The 26,939-nt window shown below is 41.3% G+C and overlaps 2 protein-coding genes across 2 annotated transcripts in view; one reads left to right on the plus strand and one right to left on the minus strand.

Moving 5' to 3' along the window:
* Positions 1-2,312, plus strand: part of brca2 (BRCA2 DNA repair associated) — a 103,181-nt gene extending 100,869 nt beyond the window's left edge. Inside the window, exon 27 of the mRNA XM_080197444.1 lies at positions 1,098-2,312. Within this exon, the coding sequence (XP_080053570.1) occupies positions 1,098-2,177 (1,080 nt within the window). The 3' untranslated portion in view covers positions 2,178-2,312. The remainder of the gene's footprint in view (positions 1-1,097) is intronic.
* Positions 2,313-5,716: 3,404 nt separating this feature from the next.
* Positions 5,717-26,546, minus strand: LOC145349101 (NEDD4-binding protein 2-like 1). The gene is made up of 5 exons (XM_080197445.1): positions 26,348-26,546; positions 11,651-11,778; positions 11,449-11,537; positions 10,228-10,304; positions 5,717-7,339 (listed from the first exon to the last, which is right to left on the minus strand). The coding sequence occupies exons 1-5, from the start codon at positions 26,491-26,493 to the stop codon at positions 7,246-7,248; spliced, it is 534 nt and encodes a 177-aa protein (XP_080053571.1). The 5' UTR covers positions 26,494-26,546; the 3' UTR covers positions 5,717-7,245.
* Positions 26,547-26,939: the final 393 nt, after the last annotated feature.

Raw genomic sequence — 26,939 nt, forward strand, 5'->3', positions numbered from 1 at the left:
GTTTTACAAACAAAATCATTTCAGCATTTCCAACAAGTATTTAAAAGGAGATAAATTCACTGCAGGCAACGTTGATTGTTTGAATCGTTGTCATGTTCCATGATGGAACAAACAACATGGATAAGAAAAGAAGGCAGTATTGTTGAAAGGGTATTGAGATTAGGCTCTAAAGTAGAAAGCAGGACCTTGAGAGTAATCTGGATTATTGCATAACCCACATAGAAATTGGCGTGGGAACAGAAGGATCAAGTGAATTAACGTGGGCTAAAGGGCTGATGTTGGAAGAGAGATTCATTTTCATGGAACACTGACATCAGTTCTGGGACAGGAATGGGTCGTATGGATGGTATAGCTCCACCTCAACAGGGAGGCAGCAAAGAATTTAAATTAATGGGGGCGAGGGCTGAACAAGAGAAACATGAGCAATCTAAATGTATAAAAACAGGGCAGGAGAACATGGGAAATAATGAAACAAGGAAGGACATTGATGGCAAGGTAAACAGTCATAGAGCAGCAGTCTTAAAAAGCTGGTTAAACGTTTGAGTTAGAAGAGGTCCTATTAAAAGTGAGTTCAATTATCTGTACAGCCATGCACACAGTTTTGTAATAAACATGGGAGCCAGAGGTAATAATGCACTGGAAGGAACCAGACATAGTAGAGTTTACCATGACATGGCTATAAAGTATCAGGACTGGGAAGTATATATTGCAGAATATAATATATTTGGGAAAATGGGGAGGTGGATTAGCTGTACTTAATTCAGATAATAATGAGTAGAAGATAGGGATGCAACCATCAGCGTGACATAAATAGAATCCATATTGATAAAGATACAAGAGAATAAAAGGTTAATCACACTAATAGGTGTATTCAACAGAGCACCTATTTGTAGGAGGAAGGTGAAAGAAGAAATACACAGACAAATTAGAGGATTAAGTTAAAACAATAGAATAATAATCAGGGGATCTCAACTACCCTGACGTTAATTGGACAGAGTAAGAGGTTTTGCTGGATCAGTTCTTTAAAAGTTAGCGGGACAGTGTTTCATGGATTCAATAATTCCTAATGTAATTTTTCTCTTTGTACTTCTTAACAGCTTATTTCATCAACTGTTGAGAGTAAGCCACAGACACTTTCAGCAGCTGGATCCACACCTTTATGTAATGCAAAAATGACATCTGATGATTCCCTCACAAACCTGAAGAAGAAAAGGCATAATTTTTTGTCTCGGATTCCTTCACCTGTTCCATTGCCTCCCCTTTGCAATTCTGTTTCACCAGCTGTACAGAAAGGATTTAGACCACCCAGGAGATGTGTGACACCACAAAGATGTGAAGAAGCCATTCAAAGTGGAAGTAATAAATTTTCCCAAGCGTCTTTGAAGAGGACTGAAATTTCCAAAATAGCTGAAGATAATTGGGTTACAGATGAGGAGCTTGCAATGATAAACACTCAGGCACTTCGTGAAAGTTGGGCAAATAAGCACAGTGAAGGTGGGAAAGTAAAGGTTACAAAAGGACACATTATCAATTCTAAGAAAATTACCTTTTTATCTGAAAATGTTAAAAATCGTCCTGAAGTTGATCTTGGCTCTCAAATTTCCAGAATAGGTGAAGACAACTGGGTCACAGATGAGGAGCTTGCAATGATAAATACACAAGCACTTTTTGAAGGCTGTGCTACTGGGATCATTGAGAAAGACAGAGGAAATGTTCAAAAATCACAAACTGTCAATGCTACGGACATTGTCTTACTGCCACAGAATGCTGGTGATTTTGACTGTGAACTTGGGAGCAAAGTTTCCAAAATTGTTGAAGATAATTGGGTTGCAGATGAAGAGCTTGCAATGATAAACACTCAGATACTTCGTGAAAGTTGGGTAAATGGGAACAGTGAGAATTACAGGGCTGATAAGGCACGAGTTGTCGGTTCTAATGGCACTACCTCATTGCCACAAAATGTTAAAATACATCTTGACTGTGAACTTGAAACAGTCATTACTTCACCAGATAAAAGCCCACTTATTGTGTCACAGTCCAAAAGAAGACGTAAAGATGAAACTTGTATGGTAAATTTAAGTGAAGACTCTTTTAAGTTTGAAAGAAGAATTGTCACTGCACAAAACAATGATGGTGACAAAGCTGATGTAAAGATTGAGAAATTAGATCACAAGTAGGTTTCGTTTCATAAACTTACAGAATGGTAGAAAATGAGGTTATTGCTTTTTTCAAATTTTATTTGAATGTAAACTAGATTTGTGTATTGTTGGTGATCCCAAATAGTACATTTAAAAATTTTATAAATGGAATTGTACCAGCTTTGAATAAACTATTTTCTTTATATGTCCTGTGTTTCAGAACATGCTGCAATTTCATATTTGACATTTGGCACCGAGTGACACATTATGTTTTAGCTGTGTGCTAAAAAATGATCGCAGGAACATTGTTTCTTCCTGTTGATTATCACTTTGCTCTGAAATGAAATTGACCTTTTCAGTATCACAAAACAATGCTAATGGGTAGATACTAATTGGCTGTCTATAAGAATGAAAAATATCAGTACAGTAATAGAAATAATAATTGTATGTTTGGGAGCTAAAGTAAAATGCTGAGGGAAAAGGGGGTGTTTATAGGACATCTATCTATACTTTTGAAAGGGTGGGTCAGGTAACAAATCTAGCAAGTATAATCCCACTCTTAGAGGGAAAACCTAGGCCAGCAGGCACAACCCTAGAATCTATTATTAGTGAAGTGGTAACAGGCTATTGAAACATCAAAATATGATTACACAATATGGATTTATGGAAATAAACTTGTATTTGACGAATGGTTATAATGGGATAATTTTGTGATTGCAGTAGAAACCAATCACTTTTTTTTTGGAAACCGAAAAATCCAGGTATTTATTGAAAGAATGAAACCTCATGGTTAGATTTTTAAAACAAAAAAAGTTACTGTACAAAAACCAAAGAAGTGAATACCAACAACTACACTTAACTAGTCAGTTATGTTAAGAATATTAAAAGTACAATGAACATTGTTACTTGTACTCAAAACCAAACTTCTTAATTCAAATGTCCTTGCAGATCCATTTGGCACATGGCCCCAGATAGCTCAAATCAACTATTTATCAGAAGTTGGAAGATTTTGCACTTTGTCTGAGTACTGTTTCAAAGATTTGTGTAAGGATTATTATTTCTTGGGCTTTCCACTCACTTCTGATACATTTGCTTTTTCAAATCTCTAACTGTTCTGTGGTTGTAGACTTTCAACACAGGCATCTTAAGCATAGCTACTTGGATCAGAACTCTCCTAGTTCTAATTTTTTTAACTCTGGAGTCTTAGTTCAAGCTCAAGTTCCAAAAACATACAAAGCCGGGGTGGTGGGTGGACCCTGAGAAGTGCCAAGGCCGAGTGCCTGAGAGATGGACAGGTGAAGGAGTGAGAGTTGGTACTCCCATCAAAAATAGCAAGAAGGTAAGATTTGGAAGTTTTTGTTTCATGTGTACATGTATATATTTTTATATATATAAAAGTATCTTTTAAATTTGTTTTCATATGTTTGTACATCTTATGCAGTAATACTTTTTTGTGGTTTAATTCAATATAAAAAATGTTTCTTGGGGATTCCTTCAGTACACTAAGGAGGTCAAGTCAGGATGGTGAGTGGCTTGGAGAGGAACTTGCATGTGGTGGTGTCCCCATGTATCTGCTGCCCTTGTCCTTCTAAATGGAAGTGGTCGTGTGTTTGGAATGTGCTGTCTAAGGATCTTTGGTGAATTGCTGCAGTGCTTCTTGTAAATAGAGGGCACTGTTGCTACTAAGAGTTGGTGTTGGAGGGAATGGATGTTCAGATGTGGTGTTAAACAAGCAGGCTGCTTTGTCCTGGATGGTGTCGAACTTCTTGAGTAGTGTTGAAACTGCACCCATCCAGGCAAGTGGGGAGTATTCCATCACACTCTTGACTTGCATCTTGTAGATGGACATGTTTTGGGCACTCAGGAGGTGAGTTACTTGCCAAATGAGGAGGAACCACTGAATACAGTATATTGGATTTTCAAAACACTTTTGATAGTTACTGCACAAAATTAGGGCTTATGGAATTGGGTGTTCTACATGAATGTGGATTGAGGATTGGTTAATGGACAGAAAACAACTGAAATAAAGGTAATTTTTGATTTAGCAGACTATAATAATGAGGTGCTGATTGTCCTTTAGTCATGAACAACCTGTATAACATCAGTGTAATGAGACCAGGTTTGCTGATGCAACTTTACGAGGAAAAATAAGATGTGGGGAAAATGCCAAGAGACTGCAAAGGGATATAAACTAGTTGAGTGGTCAAGAGCATGACAGATGGAATATAATGTGGAGAAATGTGGTGATAGCCTCATGAGGAAAAAAATGAGTGGGAAATGATTGTATTCTGACAGATGTGGGAATCTTGTGCATAAATCACAAAGTGCAAGAACAGTAAGTAATGGGGAAGGCAAATAGTAAATTATTACAAAGGAATTGAAGTAATTATACACGGCTTTGTTCAGACTACACCATTCGGACCTCCTTATTGTAAAGAAGGGTATACCTAGTGAGTGCAACAAAAGTTTGCTGGACTGATTCATGGGTTGGGAGGGTTGTCTTACCAAGCAGTTGACTAGATAATGCCTTTATTCCCTAGAATTTAGATGATGTGGAGATGCTGGTGTTGGACTGGCGTAGGAACAGTAAGAAGTTGTGAGACTTCTTACAGAATTTAGATGAGTGGTGATCTCATAGGAATGTATAAAGTTTCTAAAAGGCTTGATGGAGATGTTCATTTTGAAGACATTTCCCCTCATTGGAGAGTCCTGCACTTGGAATCACAGCCTTAGAATAAGGGGTTAGCTATTCAGGATTGTGAATCTTTGGCATTCTCTACTGGAAAGAGTTGTGGGTGCTTAGCCATTCAGTATATTCAGGATAGACATTTGGGTACCAGGAGAATTAAGGAATATGCAAATAATGCAGGACAACGAGCCTGCGCTGCCATCTTAACAAAGCATTTTCCTACACCTACGTAGACCCGTGTCTATGGGTATGGTACCCCCATTGGAAACCAGATTCAGGGGAGAATAATTTAGGGACAATTTGTTACACCAATCAGCCTAAGAGCACATCTTTGGGGTGTGGGAGGAAACCGACGCAACCACAGAGAGAATGCGCAAACTCCCACAGACACTGGCCCAAATCCATGTTATCTGCACAGCTAGCAGTGATAGTCACTGAGCTGTTGTGGTGCCCAGTATAGACCAGTGAGGAGGTTCTCTGATCCACCCTCTTCCTCTACACCAGGTGTCCAAAGATAAGGTTTGTGGGCCTGAAGTGCAATCAAATGTTAAGGCACAGCCCTCTCAGCTGTTGGAAAAGAGGCTGCAAACTCTCAATACACATAGACATAAAACAGGGACTCAATGCCATAGAAAATAAAGACGGTCTGGGAATGCATGAAACAAATTGTTTATCACATGCAGCTGTCACATACCAACTCCATGATGGAGAAAGGGAAGACTCTCGTACTATTGCCAATCTGGTGTGATATTAGTCTTAACGTGAACCCAGAAGTGTGCATCTTCACGTTTGAACAAGGCTGAAGCTCTGCAGGTAAATGGACTCTATCAACTTCATTTTAAAGGGAATTGGGTAGTGTGAAAATGTTTTAAGTATCCAACAAAACAAATTAAAAGCAACAAAATATTTTATTCTTACCATGTTTGGTCCCAATCTATTCACAATATAAAACTTATCTACATATCGTGGTTAAAAAATACAAATACAAAAACAATGATTCAAATCTGGAAATGAAAAGCTGATGTCAATAAAAGTAACCAGCAATTTATCATATTAAAAAACGGTTCACTAATGTCTTTTAGGTTGGAAACCTGCCATCTTTAACCCATCTGGTTTGGATGTGAATTCTAGTCAAATACTAATATGGTTAACTTTTAACAGTAATCCATTTGGCTCTATTAAACGTCTACGTGCAGCCGTTTAGGATGACTTAGCACTAGTTATATGGGCAATAAATGCTAGCATTGTCTAAATCCTGAGAATGAATGCAATATCATTGGAGACAACAGGTATTGGGCCTGAACCACTTTGGAGTTGTAATCAGAGTCAGACTGCCATCCCATTCCTAGTTTCTTACCCAAAATCCCAACCTTCTGTCTCAAGCCAGGCAAGATTCAGGCAGTGCAATGAATTGGGCCTCAGCCAGGAGTTGGGGGCAGATGGGGGTTGAAGAAGAGTCCCTGTGAGAGTTGGAGTTCCTATCTGAGTGTGTAGTTCCTTTGAGGTGGAGCAGTTTCATGGGGAGGGCAGTTGGGCGGGGCAGTGGGAAAACCCTGGGGGTTCAGGGGGTAGGGCGATAGCCTCTGGGACATTAATTCTTCTAACTTTTTTCTGGATAACTATTGATGTAACCTAGTCAGAACAATCCAAAGTTTGCAATTCACAATTTTCAGATAGTTCCAGTAAGGGCAGTTGCCCAGGGAAAGTTAGCATTCCTGGCAAAGGCCCTGCAGATCTTACCTGTGAATCTCTGGAGGAGGTGGACAGATTCACCAGCACATTTTTGGTTTTTTTGCACCCCCCCCCCCCGCAAAAACTTGGAGCTCAGAAGTTACTACCCAATCACATCTGTAATTAGGAGTAGAAATTGTTGCACAAATTCTATAATTTAAACTTGTTCTAATATACAATTAAAAGACAAAACAGTTGAAAAAAATGCATTTTACCATTACAAATCTTTGCAATTAGTTATGTTCTTATGTAATGTAACAACCAATATATAAATGCTGGAAAATACCTACAGGAAATTTTGCATCACAAAGATTTGCTACAATAGCTTCTGGTCCATTGTTTGTGGTCATCTTAAAATGTTAAATCAAATTGTACGCCTTAAAAATTACTAAGAAATAAATTCTGTTCATCTCATTTGTCATCTTTACACTGAGTAAAGTCCTGATGAGATCAATGTTCAGCTTTCTCTTCTGAAATGTCCTTGCATCAATTTGGAAAAAAAACTTTAAAAATAGTTTGTTTGAATTGGTTTAAAACATGAGTGTGTTGGATTATCAATCTTGGCAGGTAGTTGAGAATTTGAACAAGTATTAAATTCTTCATGTTCTGAGTTTGTTCCTTGGTATTTCTTCTGATCCTCTTCCAAAAAGCAAACTTGTTAACAACTTTATTATTTCAGGCTTCTCTTTAAGCATGCAGCACTTTGTCAAGAGTGATATTCCTTTCATACCGTTCCTTCATTCGTTCAATTGTTTCTCTCGGGACACCATGAGTATTTATTCTGTATACATTCACAAAAAATGTATAAAATCATGCAGTCAGCTATAACATAGTTAAAGAAAACAAAGGTACTTTTAAGATGTTTATATTTAGTATTGGCAAACATGATGAATAAAATATAGTTTTAAGTAGGTGTAAATTAATGGTTGTGTGTTTGGAAGGTAAAACATTTAGTTATACTCATGCTGGACAAATTGTATGTATGGGGGTTGGTTAAGTTCCATCTGTGATTCTACTGTGCTTAGGGAAGGGTTATGGCATGAATTGTAAATTAGCAGTGGTTGCTTTATCAACTGCGGCAAAGTAAAAAAAGCTCACGTTTTAGTTTTAGCTAGCTACATTGCAGTTGAAGAAGAACAGCAGGGAGTAAACATTCTCAACTCTGCCAGAAGAAAGACTGGACAAGATGGGAGCTGCAAAGTGACAAATTTCCCATAGAACCAATTACTGTCTAGATAACCAGGGAATTGGGACAGAAAGAATATCTTAAGACTGAAGTTGAGAACAGAACCCAAGGCATTATTCAGAAGCATTCAAGGAAGTTGAACAGACAATTGCAATAACCAGATTTAAAAGTGGGAAAGCAGATTTCAGAGGTAAGACAAAAGTATGGTGCTATTTTAATAGTTTGGTTTGTGCCTGATTTCTCAGCTCATGATCTTACCAGTACCAGATAACCAATGTGATCAGCCCCATATTATAATGAATTTAACATTTAGCCTTTTACCTATTATTTAAATTTATTATGCAAATTTGAATGGAATTAGCAAGCCTGGGACAAAATCATCCAGGCTCACTTGCCTCTGTGGCCTCACTGAGGAAGGTGCTCTCCAATGAAGATCATGTATGGTCCCTCATCAACAGGGACCAAACGTGATGGCCTTACCAGTAAAACCAGAGGCTATTGAGGCACATTTCCCCCCCTCCCCCCCCTTAGAGATTGGTGGTAAGGGGGGCTGCCCATTGGCCAGTGGCAGTTTGGCAGTATCCAGTGGGCACCAGGCAGTGCTAAGGAGGCAGGGCCAAGAGGCAGGAATCAGATAAAGGGTTTTTTATTGCACGGAGTGTATAAGATTTGACTGGTAGACTCTCAGAACAGATCTGAAACTATCCCATTTTCACACCCTTTCTGGACTTGCAATTTCTTTGGGGGAGCAGGGCAATTTTACTAAAGTGATAAAATGACCACAGCCAATCTGTGTGCTTAAAGGGACTTTATGTTACTGAGACAATTATGGCTTAAGATGTATTTTATCAGAAAGGACTATTGTACATTATTTCATGTATAATAAATCTGTTCTATTCCATGTTTCATAACAAAAGTAAAAGTTAGCCTTTACTGTGATCTTCCCATCCAGTCATAACATTAACTGGGATTGTAATTTACCTATTATATAACTTGTTATAACAAGAGTATCTTAACATTCATAATATATCAAAATCCACAAATGTCATCTTAGAAGTACATTCATCTCTGCCTTTCAGCCTCTGTCCAGGATTGAGATAATGTAGTCTCTCATGTTTTACCCAGTACCAAGGCAGCATTGTTCCATCACAGGTGCCACATTTCAGATAGGGTGTTACTATCCCATTGGTCATGATATTGAACAAGCAACCGAACATTTGACAGCTAAAATCCCACCACAGCAAGTGGTGAAACTGATTTCAATAAAAATGGTAACAATGACAAAGACTGTCAAATTATCATAGAAATCCAATGAGTTCAATATTGATTGGTATGCTTTAGGGATGGGAGCCTGACATCTCCTATCCGTGGCTCTTTAACTCCACCTTCAAACTACCTGAGTTGACTCTTAAAGCAGTTAGGGATGGGCAACACAGTTAATGACAAACATGAAATGCGTTATTGTCTATTACAAGGGGAATTAAATATAAAAATAGAGATGTTTTGCTGAAGTTGTGTCTAGCATTGGTGAAAGTCCTGATTTCATTAATCATCTTAGTCACCTGTTCAGTCAAATCTATGGGGTTCTACCTCAACATTTTGTTCTTCACGATTATCTCTTTCTACCTCCAGTGAATCAGCACACCCCCTTCATTTTTATTAAATTTGAGATGTATTGGAATTATAAAATCAGAATTTTAATCGAGCACAGATGTTGCGAGCTCTGGTTATACGTAATAAAATAGCCAAGGTAGCCAAGCTAAGTATGAACCAGCAGCTTTGCAGGAGTTATGTTCTTATGTTCTTATGACTAAACCACCAACTAAAAAGGGAAAAATTCAGTATCAAGTGCTAGAACAGCAGATTAGATTAGTGCAGATTTTAGAAAAGCGAAGAGTGAGCCAACTGAGCTGCAGTGGAAGAACAAATTCACATCCAGGGCTATAAAACAACATCGGGATTTTTTTTAAATTGCAGCAATACAAAGTAAATTTATTTGCAGTAACACAGTGGTTAGCACTGCTGCCTTAGTGTCAGAAACCCGCATTCAATTCCCGGCTTGGGTCAAAGTGTAGAGTCTGTACGTTCTCCCTGTGTCTGTGTGGGTTTCCTTCAGGTGCTCTGGTTTCCTCCCACTGTCTGAAAGATGTGCTGGTTAGGTGCACTTGCCATACTAAATTCTCCCTCAGTGTACCTGAACAGGCACCAGAGATTTTCACAGTAGCTTCATTTGCATTGTTAATGTAAGCCTACTTATAAAACTAATTAAAGACTATAAAAACAGTAAGTACACAGATTCATTCCAAAGCTTCCCCCCATGAGAAAAATACAATAAACAGACTTTAAAAACTGGAGCTTTGTTCAAACAGATAGGAGTTTCATAGACATGCTTAAAGTAAAGAAAGGGACTACCCGAGGCCACACTATTTTCACAACACAAATGCCATTCTCAAATATGAAGCAATTAGAAGACTTAAATAAACCTGGTTAATTTTCTAATGTCAAATTTCCAGGGTGTATCTGGTTCTCTGAACTTCACTTCATAACCGTTCTCTCGTGCCTGTTGATGACAAAATAGTAATCGACAGTTTAAAATCTGGAGAGCTAACCTAATACTTTAGCATTATTTCCATTTAAAGTCTTTGCCTCATCATCCTTAGAAACTTCATGAAAATCAATTTGAACAAAATATGTAGGGTTAATAGAATTAGACTTTTTTGTGTTTTATAACAATATATATCTAACACTACAGTGCAATACACCTACCCGTCAACTCAGAATGAAATATCACCAGGAAATAACTGCTAAAGCAAACATAGAGAGTTGTTAAACATTCTTGGACTACTGCTTTCATGGTCTGAATGCAATCTACAAGAAGTCATGGGTTGTCTTGAGAGTTAAGATTTGTTAAGCAAAGGGGAACGGAATCAAGGAACAACAACAGGTACACATTTTAAAGTTAACTTTATTTATTAATCACAAGTGAGCTTACATTAACACTGCAATGAAGTTACTGTGAAATTCCCCTAGTTGCCACACCCTGGCACCTGTTTGGGTCAATGTGCCTAACCAGCATGTCTTTTGAACACCTGGAGAAACCCATGCACACACGGAGAGAACATGCAAACTCCGTATAGACAGTGACCCAAGCCAAGAATTGAACCCTGGTCCCTGGCGCCATGAGGCAGCAGTGCTGACCGCCGTGCCACCTCTTGTTGTTTTGCCTCTCTGCAGTTATATATTTCTATTTTCTCATTTTATTATTTTTAAAGTGATTTACAAGTTTTTTTTTCAACTTAAACTGTTTTAAATATTTCCTAATCCTTCATGCTAAATTCATAATATTTTTTAAAACATAAACACCAATTAAAAGAGCTATAATAATCTGCAGCTTTGTGTAACAATGAAATGATTGAACACAGCACTCAGCTGCAGATTATAAGATTTAAGAGCAGGAGTAGGCCTCTTGGCTCCTTGAACCTGCTCTGCCATTTTGATAAACCTACACCTAGTGTGAAGAAAAAAAAATCAAGCTTCCATAAATGATATAAAAATGATTTTAAATGGAAACAATAAAAAGATCACAGAATTCTGCAAATCAAAAACAGCAAGCAGATTTTTAAAAGCATTGTTTCAAATAACCTGGTTAGTCGTATCCATCAATATAAAATACTGAAGAAATTAGTTCAAAATCTAGATCATACCATATTCGCATATGGTTTCATTTCCCAGGCTTCAATGTTGGTATTGTCTATAATAATTGGAGACTTCCCTTGTCTCATGGCTGATCGAGCTGGAAGGAGATCCATTATATACATGCATTAGATGAAATGCAGTAAATGCAAAATTTTTCAAATGTAATTATTTAAAAATCAGAATACCATAACAAAGAATTTCAGCATTCACCTCTTCCATGATTCCATTCATGAGCTACATCAAGTAAGTACTTCTTAAATAAATAGGACCCATCTTGTTGGATGAAGTAATCATCAGTACTCAATATCACTGCTCCAGGAAACTGGCTTTTTAGATTCCTGATTGAATAACGGGGAGGGGTGGATTAAGAAATTACAATCACTTAGCAAATCCACTCCTTACATCAATTTACAACATTAGACAAACCAAACACCAACATAAACAAATGACTTGAAAAATCATTTTCCTACACCCCTGAGAATGGAAATGGAGTCTGCATCCTTCAGATTTGAGAATGGTCTTTCTTTCCAGTCTGATGTGGTCAGTATTTCTTCGCATCTGACTCAGTCTGGAGAGATGCCTGCCCTGTACAGTGACCTCAGGGTTCCAGTCAACAAGTGGTTAGCCACATTTTTCACACTGGTTAGATGATGGCTAGTTCGCCAAACCTGACCAGCAGATAACACCTCATATATAAAACAGAGGAAGTTTTACTGCCACATGGGTTGCAAGGTGATGTTTCAGGAAATTATGCAATTACATGGTGGGTAACAAAACAACTAATGTTGGTTCAAGAGCAAATCTGAATGTTATTCTCCACATTTGTGGAAAGGGTAAGTAAGTGTGTCTCCATATTGATGAAAATATCTGCTTGTCCTGGAGATGGTATAGTGAAGGTTCACTAAATTGGTTCCAGGGTTTGAAAGGGGAGCTATAGTGATGGAGGATTCTATCATTAGGGGAACAGGACTAGTTTATAAAGTTTGTTTAGTAGTCACAAGTAAGACTTAAGTTAACACTGCAATGAAGTTACTGTGAAATTCCCCTGGTCGCCATAGTCTGATGCCTGTTCAGGTCAATGCATCTAACCGGCATGTCTTCAGCCTGTGGGAGGAAATCGGAACACCTGGAGGGAACCCACACAGACATGGGGAGAATGTGCGAACTCCACACAGACAGTGACCCAAGCTGGGAAATGAACCCAGGACCCTGATGCAGTGAGGCAGCAGTGCTAACCACTGTGCTACCCCAGTAGCATTATTTTGGCAAAAGATAGCATCGTCCCAAAATTTGACACCTCTTTGCACTGAGCATTTCAACTCAGATACATAGGTACAGTACTAATCAGTAAAGGTGATAATCTGAAAAAGAATAATAAGGAACAGTGCAAACTTGGTATTCTGGCACAGGTCCCAGTTTCACCAGCTGAATCCACTCTCTCCTTGACCCAAAAGACTTTGTTCCCTTTCTTCTTTCCATTATAATACATTATAAACCACCACTATGTGATCCAGGTGGCTGTGAAATGTCTGTTCATGTAACAGAGTTATCTGCTTTGCTGTCCCACCCAGTGACAGAAATTTTGCTTGCTGTTCAGTAACCAAAGCTGTATAAAATACTCAGTCTGCCAGTTTAGGATTTGAGTTAGCTGACGTAGCAATCATACCCATAAATTATCTCCAACTTTCAGAAAAGGTCCATTGTTAACTCACGTAATTAACAAAGTTGTTTTTCTTTCCTTCCTCTCAATTACAGGTTGCAAACGTATTTCATTTCAACCATCAGTTTCCATAATTGTGGCCATGAACATTGCAAAAGATATTTACACCTTTATGGCTCTGGCATGAAATCAAAAGTGAACTACTTAGAATGACAGAATATTACAGTACAAAATAAAATCATTTTAACTGAGACTAATAATCCAATTTTGTCCCACACTCTGATATTTTCAACATAACTGTAGATTAGTCCTCTTCAAATAAGTGTTCAGTTGCTAAAAGCAAAATACTGCAGATGCAGGAATCTGAAACAAAAACAGAAAATGCTAGAAAATCTCAGCAGGTCTAACAGCACCTGTGGAGAGAGAATAGAGTCAATGTTTCAAATATGACCCTGCATACAAAAGTCAAAATCTCCTCACCCTTTTGGATAAAAGGTACCTGCCAGTAACCTCTGGATAAATCAAGTTTGGCAATAAAAGTTGATTGTCCTTTTCTTTGATCCACATAGTACAATATCTCCACTCCTCAATTTGCTCTGAACGGTCATCCAGACTCAATGCTGGCTCCATTCTCACTCGTGGTGTGGAGATGCTAGCGTTGGACTGGGGTAAACACAGTAAAAAATCTGACAACACCAGATTTAAGTCCAACTGATTTATTTGACAGTAAACTCACAAGCTTTTGAGGTTTCCCTCTTTGTCAGGTGAATGAAGAGTTCTGGCCTCAGACAGAGCATTTAACAGAACAGTTTACAGATTACTGATTAGAATGCGAATCTTTACACCTAACCTGCTATTCAAGTCTTAAAGTGGCTAACAATGTGAGTGGAAGGAGCACTGAGCACAGGTTAAAGAGATGTGTATTGTCTCCAGACAGTACAGTAAGTGAGGTTTTGCAAACCCAGGCAAGTCATGGGGGTTACAGATAGTGCGACATGAACTCATGGTGAACAATCTGTAACCCCCATGACTTGCCTGGGTTTGCAAAACCTCACTTACTGTACTGTCTGGAGACAATACACATCTCTTCAACCTGTGCTCAGTGCTCCTTCCACTCTCATTGTTAGCCACTTTAAGGCTTGAAAAGCAGGTTAGAGGTAAAGATTCGCATTCTAATCAGTAATCTGTAAACTGTGTTATATGCTATGTCGGAGGCCAGAACGCTTCCTTCACCTGACGAAGAGGGAAACCTTGAAAGCTTGTGAGTGTACTATCAAATTAATCAGTTAGAGTTAAACCTGGTGTTGTCAGACTTCTTACTCTATTCTCACTCCACAGATGCTGTCAGACTTGCTGAGATTTTCCAGCATTTTCTGTTTTTGTTTCATGTTCAGTTACATTTTGACAGTCCCTAAGGTATCCCTTTAGGTTGTACTCTAAATTTTAACAATGCAGCATGTCAAAAAAATCTAATTTTCCCCTTCAATTCTTTGCCAATTATATTAAATCTATGAATTACAGTTGTTGTTTCTTCCTCCCAAATCCCTCATACTACCTGTTGGAGATCTCCACTTAACCTTCACTATTCTAATCCAGCTTCTCCAATTTCTCTACATAACTGAAGTCCTTCATCCCAGTATCATTCTGGTAAACCCCACTCTGTAACTTAACATTGAACATAGGACACTACAGCACAAACAGGCCCTTCGGCCCACAAGTTCCATACCTACCAGGCCTGTCTATAACTCTCAATCCCGTTAAATCCCATGTACTCATCCAGAAGCCTCTTAAGAGATCCCAACGAGTTTGCCTGTACCACCACTGACGGCAGCGGATTCCACTCACTCACCACCCTCTAAGTGAAAAACTTACGCCTGACTTCCCCTCTGTACCTGCTCCCCAGCACCTGAAACCTGTGTCCTCTCATAGCAACCATTTCAACCCTGGGAAATAGCCTCTGAGAATCCACCCTATCTATACCTCTCCACAGCTTATAAACCTCTATCAGGTCGCCTCTCAACCTTTGTCTCTCCAGGGAGAAGAGACCTAGCTCCCTCAATTTATCCTCATAAGGCATGCCACCCAATCCAGGCAACATCCTTGTAAATCTCCTCTGCACCCTCTCAATAACTTCCACATCCTTCTTGTAGTGAGGCGACCAGAACTGCGCACAGTACTCCAAGTGGGGTCTGACAAGGGTCTTATAAAGTTTTCTAAGGCTTTGACTTTCTTAAAGTGTTCTGCCCAGAATCGTATCCAATTCTCCAGCTGAAGGCCAACCAATGATATTGCTGTGAATTAGCATAGCTTTTTTGATTTTATATTCAATATCCCTATTCCAATTTTCCTACACAAAGCCAAGTACACTTTCTTGACCACCTTATTAAGGTAACAGTCAGTGACTAGTGGGGTTCCGCAGAGATCTATGCTAGAACCCCAAATGTTCACATTGTACATTAATGATTTGGAAGCGACAACTAAATTTATTATCTCCAAATTTGCAGACGATGCAAGATGATACACTTTGGTTGAGAGAGGACATTGAGGAGGATGCAGAGATGCTTCCATATGATTTGGACAGACTAAGTGTGTAGGCATATGCTAAGCAGCTGCGGTATAATGTGGATAAATGTGAGGTTATCCACTTTGGTAGCAATAATAGGAAGACAGATTATTACTTGAATGAGTGTAAGTTGAGAGAGGTGGATACTCAGCAAGACCTTGGTGTCCTTGTGCATCAGTTGCTGAAAGCAAGTGCACAGGTACAACAGGCAAATTGTACCTGCCCTCTACTACTACCTCTGGCAGCTTGTTCCAAACACCCACCACCGTGTGTGTGAAAAAATTGCCCTTCTGGACACTTTCGTACCTCTTCCCTCTCACCTTAAACCTATGCCCTCTAGTTTCAGACTCCCCTACCTTTGGAAAAACGTATTGACTACCTGATCTATGCCCCTCATTATTTTATAGACCTCTATAAGATCATCCCTCAGCCTTCTGTGCTCCAGAGAAAAAAGTCCCAGTCTATCCAGCCTCTCCTTATAACTGAAACCAAGTCCCATTCAGTAAGCTTTAAGGTACTGATGGATAAAAATAAGTGTAATCCTCAAATTAAGGTGCTAAATTGGGGGAAGGCTAATTACAACAATATTAGGTAGGAACTGAAGAAGGTAGATTGGGGGCAAATGTTTGCGGGCAAATCAACATCTGGCATGTGGGAGGCTTTCAAGTGTAAGTTGATAGGGATTCAGGACTGGCACATTCCTGTTAGGATGAAGGATAAGTATGGCAAGTTTTGGGAACCTTGGATAACAAGAGAGTCTAGTCATTGAGAAAAAGGAAGCATTTGTCAAAGCCTGGAGGCTGGGAACACACAAAGCAAGTGTGGAATATGAGGAAAGCAGAAAGAAACTTAAGCAAGGAGTAAGGAGGGCTAAAAGGGGTCATGAAAAAGCATTGGCCAGCAGGATTAAGGAAAATCCCAAGGCTTTTTACACAGATGTAAAGAGCAAAAGGGTAGCCAGGGAGAGGATTGGCCCACTCAAGGTTGAGGGAGGGAATGGGTGGAGCCAGAGGGAATGGGTGAGATATTAAATATTACTTTGCGTCAGTATTCACTAAAGGACTTGATGGATGATGAGTCTGGGAAAGGATGTGCAGATAGTTTGAGTCATGTTGAGATCAAAAAGGAGGTATTGGGGTTCGTAAGAAACATTAAGGTAGACAAGTCCCCAGGGCCTGATGGATATACGCCAGAATACTGAGTGAGGCAAGAAAGAAAATTGCTGGAGCCTTGAGAGAAAACTTTGCATCCTTACAGGCCAATGGGAGATACAATAATAAGTCTCACAGCACCAGGTTAAAGTCCAACAGGTTTATTTGATAGCACAAGCCACAAGCTTTTGGAGCTTGCCCCTTCATCAGGTGAGTGGGCATTCTGTTCACAAGCAGCATATAAAAACACAAACTCAATTTACAAAATAATGGTTGGAATGCGAGTCTTTACAGGTAATATAGTCATAAAGGTACAGACAATGTGAGTGGAGAGAGGGTTAAGCACAGGTTAAAGAGATGTGTATTGTCTACAGCCAGGACAGTTAAAGAGATTTTGCAAGCCCAGGCAAGGTGTGGGGGGTTACAGATAGTGTGACATGATCCCAGTTGAGAACATCCTCGTGTGCAGAACTTGGCTATCAGTCTCTGCTCAGCGACTCTGCGTTGTGTCATGAAGCCTGACTTGGAGAACGCCTACCCAAAGATCAGAAGCCGAATGCCTGTGACCGCTGAAGTGTTCCCCAACAGGAAGAAAACAGTCTTGCCTGGTGATTATCGAGTGGTGTTCATTCATTCATTGTCATAGCGTCTGCATGGTTCCCCCAGTGTACCATGCCTTGGGCCATCCTTTCCTGCAGCGTATCAGGTAGACAACATTGGCTGAGTGGCAAGAATATGTACCGTGTATCTGGTGGATGGTGTTCTCACATGAGATTATGGCATCCGTGTCGATGATCCGGCACATCTTGCAGAGATTGCATGGCAGGGTTGTGTGGGGTCATGGTCACTTCTCCTAAAGTTGGGTAGTTTGCTGCAGACAATGGTGTGTTTGAGGTTGTGTGGTTGTTTGAAGGCAAGAAGTAGGGGTGGCCTTGGTGAGATGTCATTGATGAAGACTAACATGTTGAAGGCTCCAGAGATGTTGTGGCTTCTCCACTCTGGAGAAGTACTGGACAACGAAGGATACTCTGTCCACCATGTCCTGGTGCGGTTTTTCACTGTGGCGCATTGGAACTGTTGATCGATGAGTCGAGCATCATATCCTGTTCTTATGAGGGCATCTTTCAGCGTCTAGTGGTGTCTGTTGCGATCCTCCTTGTCTGAGCAGATCCTGTCTCTACGGCAGGGTTGCCTGTAGGGGATGGCTTCTTTAATGTGTTTAGGGTGGAAGCTGGAAGATGTGGAGCATCGTACGGTTATTGCGGTACAGTGAGGTGCTGAGGTGACTGTCCTTGATGGAGATGTGTGTGTCCAAGAATGCAACCGATTCAGGTGAGTAGTCCATGGTGACTTGGAACTTGTTGATGTCATCATATAGTTGTTTCAATGATTGTTCATCATGAGTCCATGTGCTACCAATAAACCTGTTTGACTTTAACCTGATGGTGTGAGATTTCTTATTGTGCTTACCCCAGTCTAACGCCGGCATCTCCACTACAGGGAAGGATTGGAGAATAGCCAATGTTGTTCCTTTGTTTAAGAAGGGTAGCAAAAATAATCCAGATAATTACAGACCTGTGAGTTTACAACAGTGGTAGGGAAACTATTGGAGAGGATTCTTCAAGACAGGAATTATTGGAAATAAGTGGACAATAAGAGGCAATATGGTTTTGTGAAGGGGAGGTCATGTCTCATGAACTTGATCAAGTTTTTCGAGGAAGTGATGAAGATGGTTGAGGGTAGGGCAGTGGATGTTCTCTACATGGATTTTAGTAAGGCCTTTGACAAGGTCCCTCATGGCCGACTAGTGGCAGAAGGTAGGGGATCAGTATGGGATCAGAGGTGAGCTGGCAAAGTGGATACAAAATTGACTCCGTCAAAGAAGACAGAGGGTAGCAGTGGAAGGTTGCATTTCTGAATGGAGGGCTGTGACAAGTGGCATTCCTCAGAGATCAGTGCTGGGACTTTGCTATTTGTAATATATATTTAATGATTAGGAGGAAAATGTAACTGGTTTGATTTGTAAGTTTGGTGGATTTGCGGACAGCAATGAGGACCATCAGAGGATACAGCAGGATATAGATCAGTTGGAGACTTGGGCAAAGAGATGGCAGGTAGAGTTTAATCCAGACAAATGTGAGGTAATGCATTTTGGAAGATTTAATACAGATGGGAAATATACAGTAAATAGCAGAGTCCTTAAGAGTATTGATAGGCAAAGGGATCTGGGTACACAGGTCACTGAAAGTGGCAATGCAGCTGGAGAAGATAGTCAAGAAAGCATACAGCATGCTTGCCTTCATCAGCCAGGGCTTCGAGTTTAACAAATGGCAAGTCATGTTGCAGCTTTATAGAACCTTAGTTAGGCTGCATTCTGGTCGCCACCCTACTAGAAGGATGTGGAGGCTTTGGAGAGCGTACAGAAAAGATTTACCAGGATATTGCCTGGTCTGGAAGGCATTAGCTATGAGGAGAGGTTCGAGAAAATTGGTTTGTTCTCACTGGAATGACAGAGGTTGAGGGGTGACCATAGAAGTCTACAAGATTGAGAGGCATGGACAGAGTGGATAATCAGAAGCTTTTTCCCAGGGTGGAAGAGTCAATTACTAGGAGACTCCAGTTTAAGGTGCGAGGAGCAAGGTTTAAAGAAGATGTACGAGGCAGTTTTTTTTAACACAGCAGTGGGTGCCTGGAATTTGTTGCTGGGGGAGGTAGTGGAAGCAGGGATGGTAGTGACTTTAAGGGGTGTCTTGACAAATACATGAATAGGAGAGAAAGAGAGGGATATTGTCCCTGGAAGGTAGGGAGTTTTAGTTCAGTCAGGCAGCATGGTCGGTGCAGGCTTGGAGGGCCAAAGGGCCAGTTCCTGTGCTGTAATTGTTTTTGTTCTTTGTCCTGATAGCATCCCAGTAAATCTTTTCATGGTGATATCTAGACTGACATGCTGTGCAGTACTAAAGGAGGTGCCATCTCTTAGATGAGATGCAAAACCAAGTGGTGATTGTGTGGAATTTATTGCTACAGAATGTAGTGTGTGATTTCAAGAAGACGCTCTTAGGATTAAAGGGATTTAAGGGATATGGTGGGGGGGAGGCAGGCAGGCAGGGTCAAGATATTGAATTTGATGATCAATCACAATCAAAATGAATGGCAAAGCAGGCTCAAAAGGCTGAATGGCCTACTCTTGCTTCTAGATTCTGTTAACTGACCATATTATCAGCTGTGATCTAGTTGGTAACACACTTTCCTCTAAGTCATAAGGTTGTTGGCTCAGAATGTATCATGACTGTTTTGCAATGGTTGGATTTGAACACAACAATAGCATGGATAAGAGTTTTACAATGCTATACTACCCTTGTGACTATCCAGAATTTTATGACTATATATTAACATATATACTGCAAACTGCTCCTCTACTGCTCCATAATATTTGTAAGATGAGGAGTTTTGCAGTATTAGGCATTGCAATAAGAAATTTGCTAACTTCACAGATTGCATTGGTTTCCTGCTGATCAGGGTTGAATCACATATGGCCTTATAATGACAAAAATGCATCTTGTTCTTCCAGTCTTAGTATGTTGCCACTTTGCTTTGATAGAAGTCATCAGATCATGTTGCGAGATTCTATCATGTTATTTGTGTATCCTACATTAGAATACTGACTATACTTAAAGTACTTTATTGGGTGTGAACTGTTTTGTACTTGAGTTTGTGAAAGATGCTCTATAATAGAATCCCTACAGTGCAGGAGTAGGCCATTCGGCCCATCAATCTTGTACTGACAACAATCCTATAGGCCCAATCCCTATAATCCACATATTTATCCTGCTAATCCCTCTGATGATAAATTGCCCCTTAGCAATCAGTCTAACCTGCATATGACTGAAACTGGAGCACCCAGAGGAAACCCATGCAGACAGAGGAAGAATGTGCAAACTCCACCCAAGGCCAGAACTGAACCTAGTTCCCTGGCGCTATGAAGCAGCAGTGCTAACCTCTGTGCCGCCGGCCTTTTATAAAATCAAATCTTTATTTCTTTTCAATCCTCCAAGAACTTTACATTGTTCAGTAGTAGAAGAATCTGGTACATTAAGGGTTAACCTGAGACTGAGTACATTACCACCCACCAGTGATGTAAGGTGACACGTTATGTAGAACTAGTGTGGAATATAGTGTTGTGTACCTAGTCATATAGCGCTAGGTAACATGCAAGTCTGTTAATGGAGTACGGGTTTCTCGGGTTTATAAGCACCTACCTTCGTGTATCGGCCTCATTGTTCCTGAGGAGCAGTATCGAGAGGCAGCGATTTTTGGGCGTGTGAGGAGGCAGCAAAAAGGTACATTTTTCTGTTTATATTGTTTAACTTTTTATTTATAGTTTTAAAGTCGCGAGTTTCGGCGGTTTTTTTTATATTAGTTAGAAACCGGAAGTCGACACTAGGACGCTTGCCGGTAGTTGTAGTTTTTTTTTCCTCGGGCCCCTAACCCTATAAATTAGTGCAGAGAGGATATCCGATCCTTTACACTGGTAAAGAATCCCACCCTCCCACCTCCTCTAACCTAATTATAAGCGTGGGGGAAGTTTTTTTTTATATTTTTATTTTTCTGCTGGTAATTGTTTCAGGGATGGCAGTTCAGGCAGTAAGCTGCATCTCCTGTGGGATGTATGTGGTGAGGGACTCTAGTAGTGTTTCAGGTTATTTTACTTGTAGGAAGTGTGTTAGATTGCAGCTTCTGGAGGAGCGTGTAAAGGAGCTGGAGGTGGAATTAGAGGAACTCCGCATAATTCGGGAGGCGGAGGAGGACATCGATAGGAGTCATAAGAAGATAGTCACTCCTAGAAATGAGTCTTGGGTCACTGCCAGGAAGAGGGGAAAGAAGCAATTGGGGGGACAATCCCCTGGGGCTGTTCCCCTCCAAAATAGGTTTTCGGTCCTGGAGGCTACAGTTGAGGAGGAATCAACTGGGGATAACTGAAGGGAGCAGGTCTCTGGGGGTGAGCCTAGTGTGAAAGCTCAGGTGGTTAGGGGATGTAAAAGATTGGGCCTCGTGATTGGGGACTCTACAGTTAAGGGGACGGATAGGAGAGTCGGAAGTAATGGTAGGGACTCGGGGCTGGTGTGTTGCCTACCAGGGGCTGGGGTCCAGGATGTATCGGAAAAGGTATTCAGGACTCTTAGGGGAGAGGGAGATCAACCCCAAGTTATAGTTCATGTGGGGACGCATGACATAGGGAGGTTAAGGGAAGGGGATATTAAGCAGAGATTTATGGAGTTGGGGTGGAAACTAAAGGCCAAGTCTGATAGAGTGGTTATCTCCGGACTCTTGCCTGTGCCACGGGATAGTTTAGAGAGGAATAGAGAGAGGGAAAGTTTGAACTCGTGGCTGAGGGGATGGTGCAGGAGGGAGGGGTTCAGGTACTTGAGCAATTGGGGCTCATTCTGGGGAAGGTGGGACCTCTATAAGAGTGATGGTCTACATCTGAATCAGAGGGGAACCAATATCCTGGGGGGTAAATTTGCTAAGGCTATGCAGGGAGGTTTAAACTGATTCGGAGGGGGGGGTGGGATCCTGAGTAGAGGGGGTGAAAGTGAGGGGGCATAGATGGGGACTGCAATGCACGGCATCATGGGGGTGGGGCGGAGCAGGGTTTGAAATGCGTATACTTTAATGCGAGGAGTATTTGCAATAAAGCGGATGAACTTGCAGCGTGGATCAGTACCTGGCACTTTGATGTTGTGGCCATTTCAGAGACATGGATAGAGCAGGGTCAGGAATGGTTGTTGCAGGTCCTGGGGTTCAAATGCTTTAGTCGGAGTAGAGAAGGAGGTAGAAGAGGGGGAGGGGTAGCATTATTGGTCAAGGACTGTATCACAGTGTCAGAGAGGAAGTTTGATGAGGACTTGTCTGTTGAAGTAGTATGGGCGGAGATTAGAAATAGGAGAGGAGAGGTCACCCTGTTGGGAGTCTTTTATAGACCTCCTAAAAGTTCTAGAGAGGTTGAGGAAAGGATTGCGGAGACGATCCTGGTTAGGAGTGAAAGTAATAGGGTAATTGTTATGGGGGACTTTAACTTTACTAATATTGATTGGAATTGCTATAGCTCTAGCTCGTTAGAGGGGTCAGTTTTTGTACAAAGCGTGCAGGAGGGTTTTTTGAGACAGTATGTAGATAGGCCAACTAGAGGTGAGGCTATATTGGATTTGGTGCTGGGAAATGAGCCAGACCAGGTGCTAGACTTGGAAGTTGGTGTGCATTTTGGTGATAGTGACCACAATTCGGTTACGTTCACCTTAGTGATGGAAAGGGATAGGCATGAACCTCGGGCCAGTAGTTTTAGCTGGGGGAAGGGTAATTATGAGGCCATTAGGAGAGAATTAGGAAGCATAGGTTGGACTAGGAGATTACAGGGACTGGGAACTTCCGAAATGTGGAGTTTTTTCAAGGAGCAGCTACTGCGAGTCCGTGATAGGTATGTCCCTGTCAGGCAAGGAGGAATTGGTAGGGCTAGGGAACCGTGGTGCACTAAAAAAGTTGATTCGTTGGTTAAAAAGAAAAAGGAGGCTTATGTTCGGATGAGACTTGAGGGCTCGGGTAGTGCACTAGAAAACTTTAGATTGGCTAGGAGGGAGTTGAAGAGTGAGTTAAGAAGGGCTAAAAGAGGACATGAGAAGACTGGCTGATAGGATTAAGGAGAATCCTAAGGCGTTCTATAGGTATGTCAAGAACAGAAGGTTGGTTAGGGCAAGATTAGGGCCAGTTAGAGACAGCAGAGGGAAGTTATGTGTGGAACCGGAAGAGATTGGAGAGGCATTGAACCAATATTTCTCTTCGGTGTTCACGCAGGGGGACATGAATATAGCTGAGGAGGACACTGGGTTGCAGGGGAGTAGAATAGACAGTATTACAGTTGATAAGGAGGATGTGCTGGATATTCTTGAGGGTTTGAAAATAGATAAGTCCCCTGGTCCGGATGGGATTTACCCTAGGATTCTCTGGGAGGCAAGAGAAGTGATTGCAGAGCCTCTGGCTCTGATCTTCAGGTCGTCGTTGGCCTCTGGTATAGTACCGGAAGATTGGAGGTTAGCGAATGTTGTCCCATTGTTTAAGAAGGGGAACAGAGACTTCCCCGGGAATTATAGACCGGTGAGTCTCACTTCTGTTGTGGGCAAGGTTTTAGAAAAAATTATTAGGGATAGGATTTATAGTTATTTGGAGAGTAATGAATTGATTGGAGATGGTCAGCATGGTTTTGTAGCGGGTAGGTCGTGCCTTACTAACCTTATTGAGTTTTTTGAGAAATTGACCAAAGAGGTGGATGGGGGCAAGGCAGTTGACGTGGTATATATGGATTTTAGTAAGGCGTTTGATAAGGTTCACCATGGTAGGCTTCTGCAGAAAATGCAGATGTATGGGATTGAGGGTAATCTAGGAAATTGGATCAGGAATTGGCTAGCAGATAGGAGACAGAGGGTGGTGGTTGATGGTAAATATTCGTCATGCAGTTCGGTTACGAGTGGTGTGCCTCAGGGATCTGTTTTGGGGCCACTGCTGTTTGTAATTTTTATTAATGATCTAGATGAGGGTATAGTTGGGTGGATTAGTAAATTTGCTGATGACACCAAAGTCGGAGGTGTGGTAGATTGTGAGGAAGGGTGTCATAGTTTGCAGGAAGACTTGGACAGGTTGCAGAGCTGGGCCGAGAGGTGGCGGATGGAGTTTAATGCGGAGAAGTGTGAGGTAATTCACTTTGGTACGAATAACAGATGTGTTGAGTATAGGGCTAACGGGAGGACTTTGAATAGTGTGGATGAACAGAGGGATCTAGGTGTACGTGTACATAGATCCCTGAAAGTTGGGAATCAAGTAGATAGGGTTGTTAAGAAGGCATACGGTGTCTTGGCGTTTATTGGTGGGGGATTGAATTTAGGAGTCGCAGCGTCATGTTGCAACTGTACACAACTCTGGTGCGGCCGCACTTGGAGTACTGTGTGCAGTTCTGGTCCCCACATTACAGGAAGGATGTGGAGGCTTTGGAGAGGATGCAGAGGAGGTTTACCAGGATGTTGCCTGGTATGGAGGGGAGGTCCTATGAAGAGAGACAGGGATTTGGGGTTGTTTTCGCTGGAAAGAAGGCGGCTAAGAGGGGATCTTATTGAAACATATAAGATGATTAGAGGTTTACATAGGGTGGACAGTGATAGCCTTTTTCCTCGGATGGAGAAAGCTAGCACGAGGGGGCATGGCTTTAAATTAAGGGGGGGTAGTTATAGGACGGATGTCAGGGGTAGGGTTCTTTACCCAGAGGGTGGTGAGGGATTGGAATGCCCTGCCTGCTGCGGTTGTAAATGTGCCTAGTTTGGGGGCGTTTAAGAGATCCGTGGATAGGTTTATGGACGAAAAGGGATTGGATTAGGTTAGTGGGTCATTGTTTTTTTTAACTGGTCGGCGCAACATCGTGGGCCGAAGGGCCTGTTCTGCGCTGTAATGTTCTACGTTCTACGCTACCTACCTATACACTCTACTGTAAATATTGCTAATAAAGACTTCTTGATAACTTCTCCAAGATTGCTTAATGGTGTTTAAGCAGTAGATGACACACTCCTTTAAAATCTACCTTTTCTGAGCTTCTGGTTCGCATCCTAATATCTGGTCAGTCCTGGCCACAATTTGCCTGATAATACTCCTATGAAGCATGTGGGTCATTTTATTAAAGTATGCAGGTGGCACAGTGACACCATGGTTAGCACTGCTGCCTCATAGCACCAGAGACCTAGGTTCAATTCCTGGCTTGAGTCACTGCCTGTGCGGAGTTTGCATGTTCTCCCTGTGCCTCTGTGGGTTTTCTCTGGATGCTCTGGTCTTTCCCCCACAGTTCAAAGATATGCCGGTTAGGTGAATTGGCCATTCTAAATTGCCCCTTAGTGTCAGTGGGGACTAGCTAGGGTAAATGCATGGGGTTACGGGGATAGAGCCTGGGTGGGATTGTCGACGGGCCGAATTGCCTGCTTCTACTCTAAGATTTCATGATTCTAAATGAGTCCAGAACAGATCTAGAATCCGGAGGAGGGTCAGAGCACAATATTTGCAGTTTTGAAATTCACATTTGATCATAGTGATTTCAAACTCCAGAAGTCACTGATTACGGAAATAAGAAACATACGTAACCAACAAGTGGCTGAAGAAGTAAACAAACATCTTTGCCGTATACCAATTGTGTGTATGCTTCTGTCCGAATACTACTACTGCTCAATTCAGTTCAATTTAAATATTACAACATTTTTCATTCAAAAAAAATCAAATGCTATTTGAAATTTCACTATTTTTTCGATGAGCTCTAACTTCTGCACAGTGAAACAAACCCCAGGAACCAAACTGGCTGCCTCCTGAACCAGCTTAACTGTTGCAGGAAGCTGAAGGGGTGGATTCAATTTGGGCAATCTTACAGATCTTTGTTGTTTATTTCATAAATGATAGTAGAGGAAAGTTGCGGTGTCGGCAGCGCGAGGAAGGTTTGGAGTTGAAAAACAAACCTGGCTAAAGTGGATTTCCCCGATCCCGGCAGTCCCCTCAGCAAATAAAGGTATTTTCTCTTCTGGGGACCACCCTTGCGGGGTCTGCGGCCGCAGTGCTGCAGACTCAGGTTCTGAAAGGACTGCGCCAGAAACTCCGCCGACATTCCGCTCAGGGCACCAGGATTCCGGGGCAGATTTAAAAAGGCGACTTTTTTAAATACCCTATTTATTTAGGAAATGACGCAAGATTGTTGTCACGGGAGAAAAGCAGGGGGGTTTTTGCTCTGTATTGATTGGGAGCTTGCTTCCTGCTTCCTCCTGTCTATATGTAGAGCAGCAATCTCTCAGAGCAAAGGAAAATGGTGTGTGTGCTGACCCATTTCAACATCAGAAGTCAGCTTCGCTGTTTTGTTAACCATGTCGGATTCCCTCTGTTGTGACAATTTCAGGGAGGTGGAAATATAGTCAACAAAAGGGAAGTGGATAAATCCTGGTATGTGGAGGCGGGATATGCAGAGAGCTTTAGGTATGACACGACAAAGCGACTTGTTGGGTCACAAGAGAAATGGTAATTGGGATAAGATACTGAGGGTATTTGGCATCCTTATAA

The sequence above is a fragment of the Carcharhinus amblyrhynchos genome, chromosome 10, assembly GCF_965287045.1.
Source record: "Carcharhinus amblyrhynchos chromosome 10, sCarAmb.v2.hapA, whole genome shotgun sequence".
Lineage (NCBI taxonomy): Eukaryota > Metazoa > Chordata > Chondrichthyes > Carcharhiniformes > Carcharhinidae > Carcharhinus > Carcharhinus amblyrhynchos.

Coding starts and splice junctions, on each gene's coding strand:
- LOC145349101 (XM_080197445.1), bottom strand. CDS start 26,493: ATGTCGGCGGAGTTTCTGGCGCAGTCCTTTCAGAACCTGAGTCTGCAG. Junction 10,305..11,448: donor TGAAACCATATGCGAATATG/GTATGATCTAGA, acceptor TGTCATCAACAG/GCACGAGAGAACGGTTATGA. Junction 7,340..10,227: donor GACATTAGAAAATTAACCAG/GTTTATTTAAGT, acceptor GAATGTATACAG/AATAAATACTCATGGTGTCC.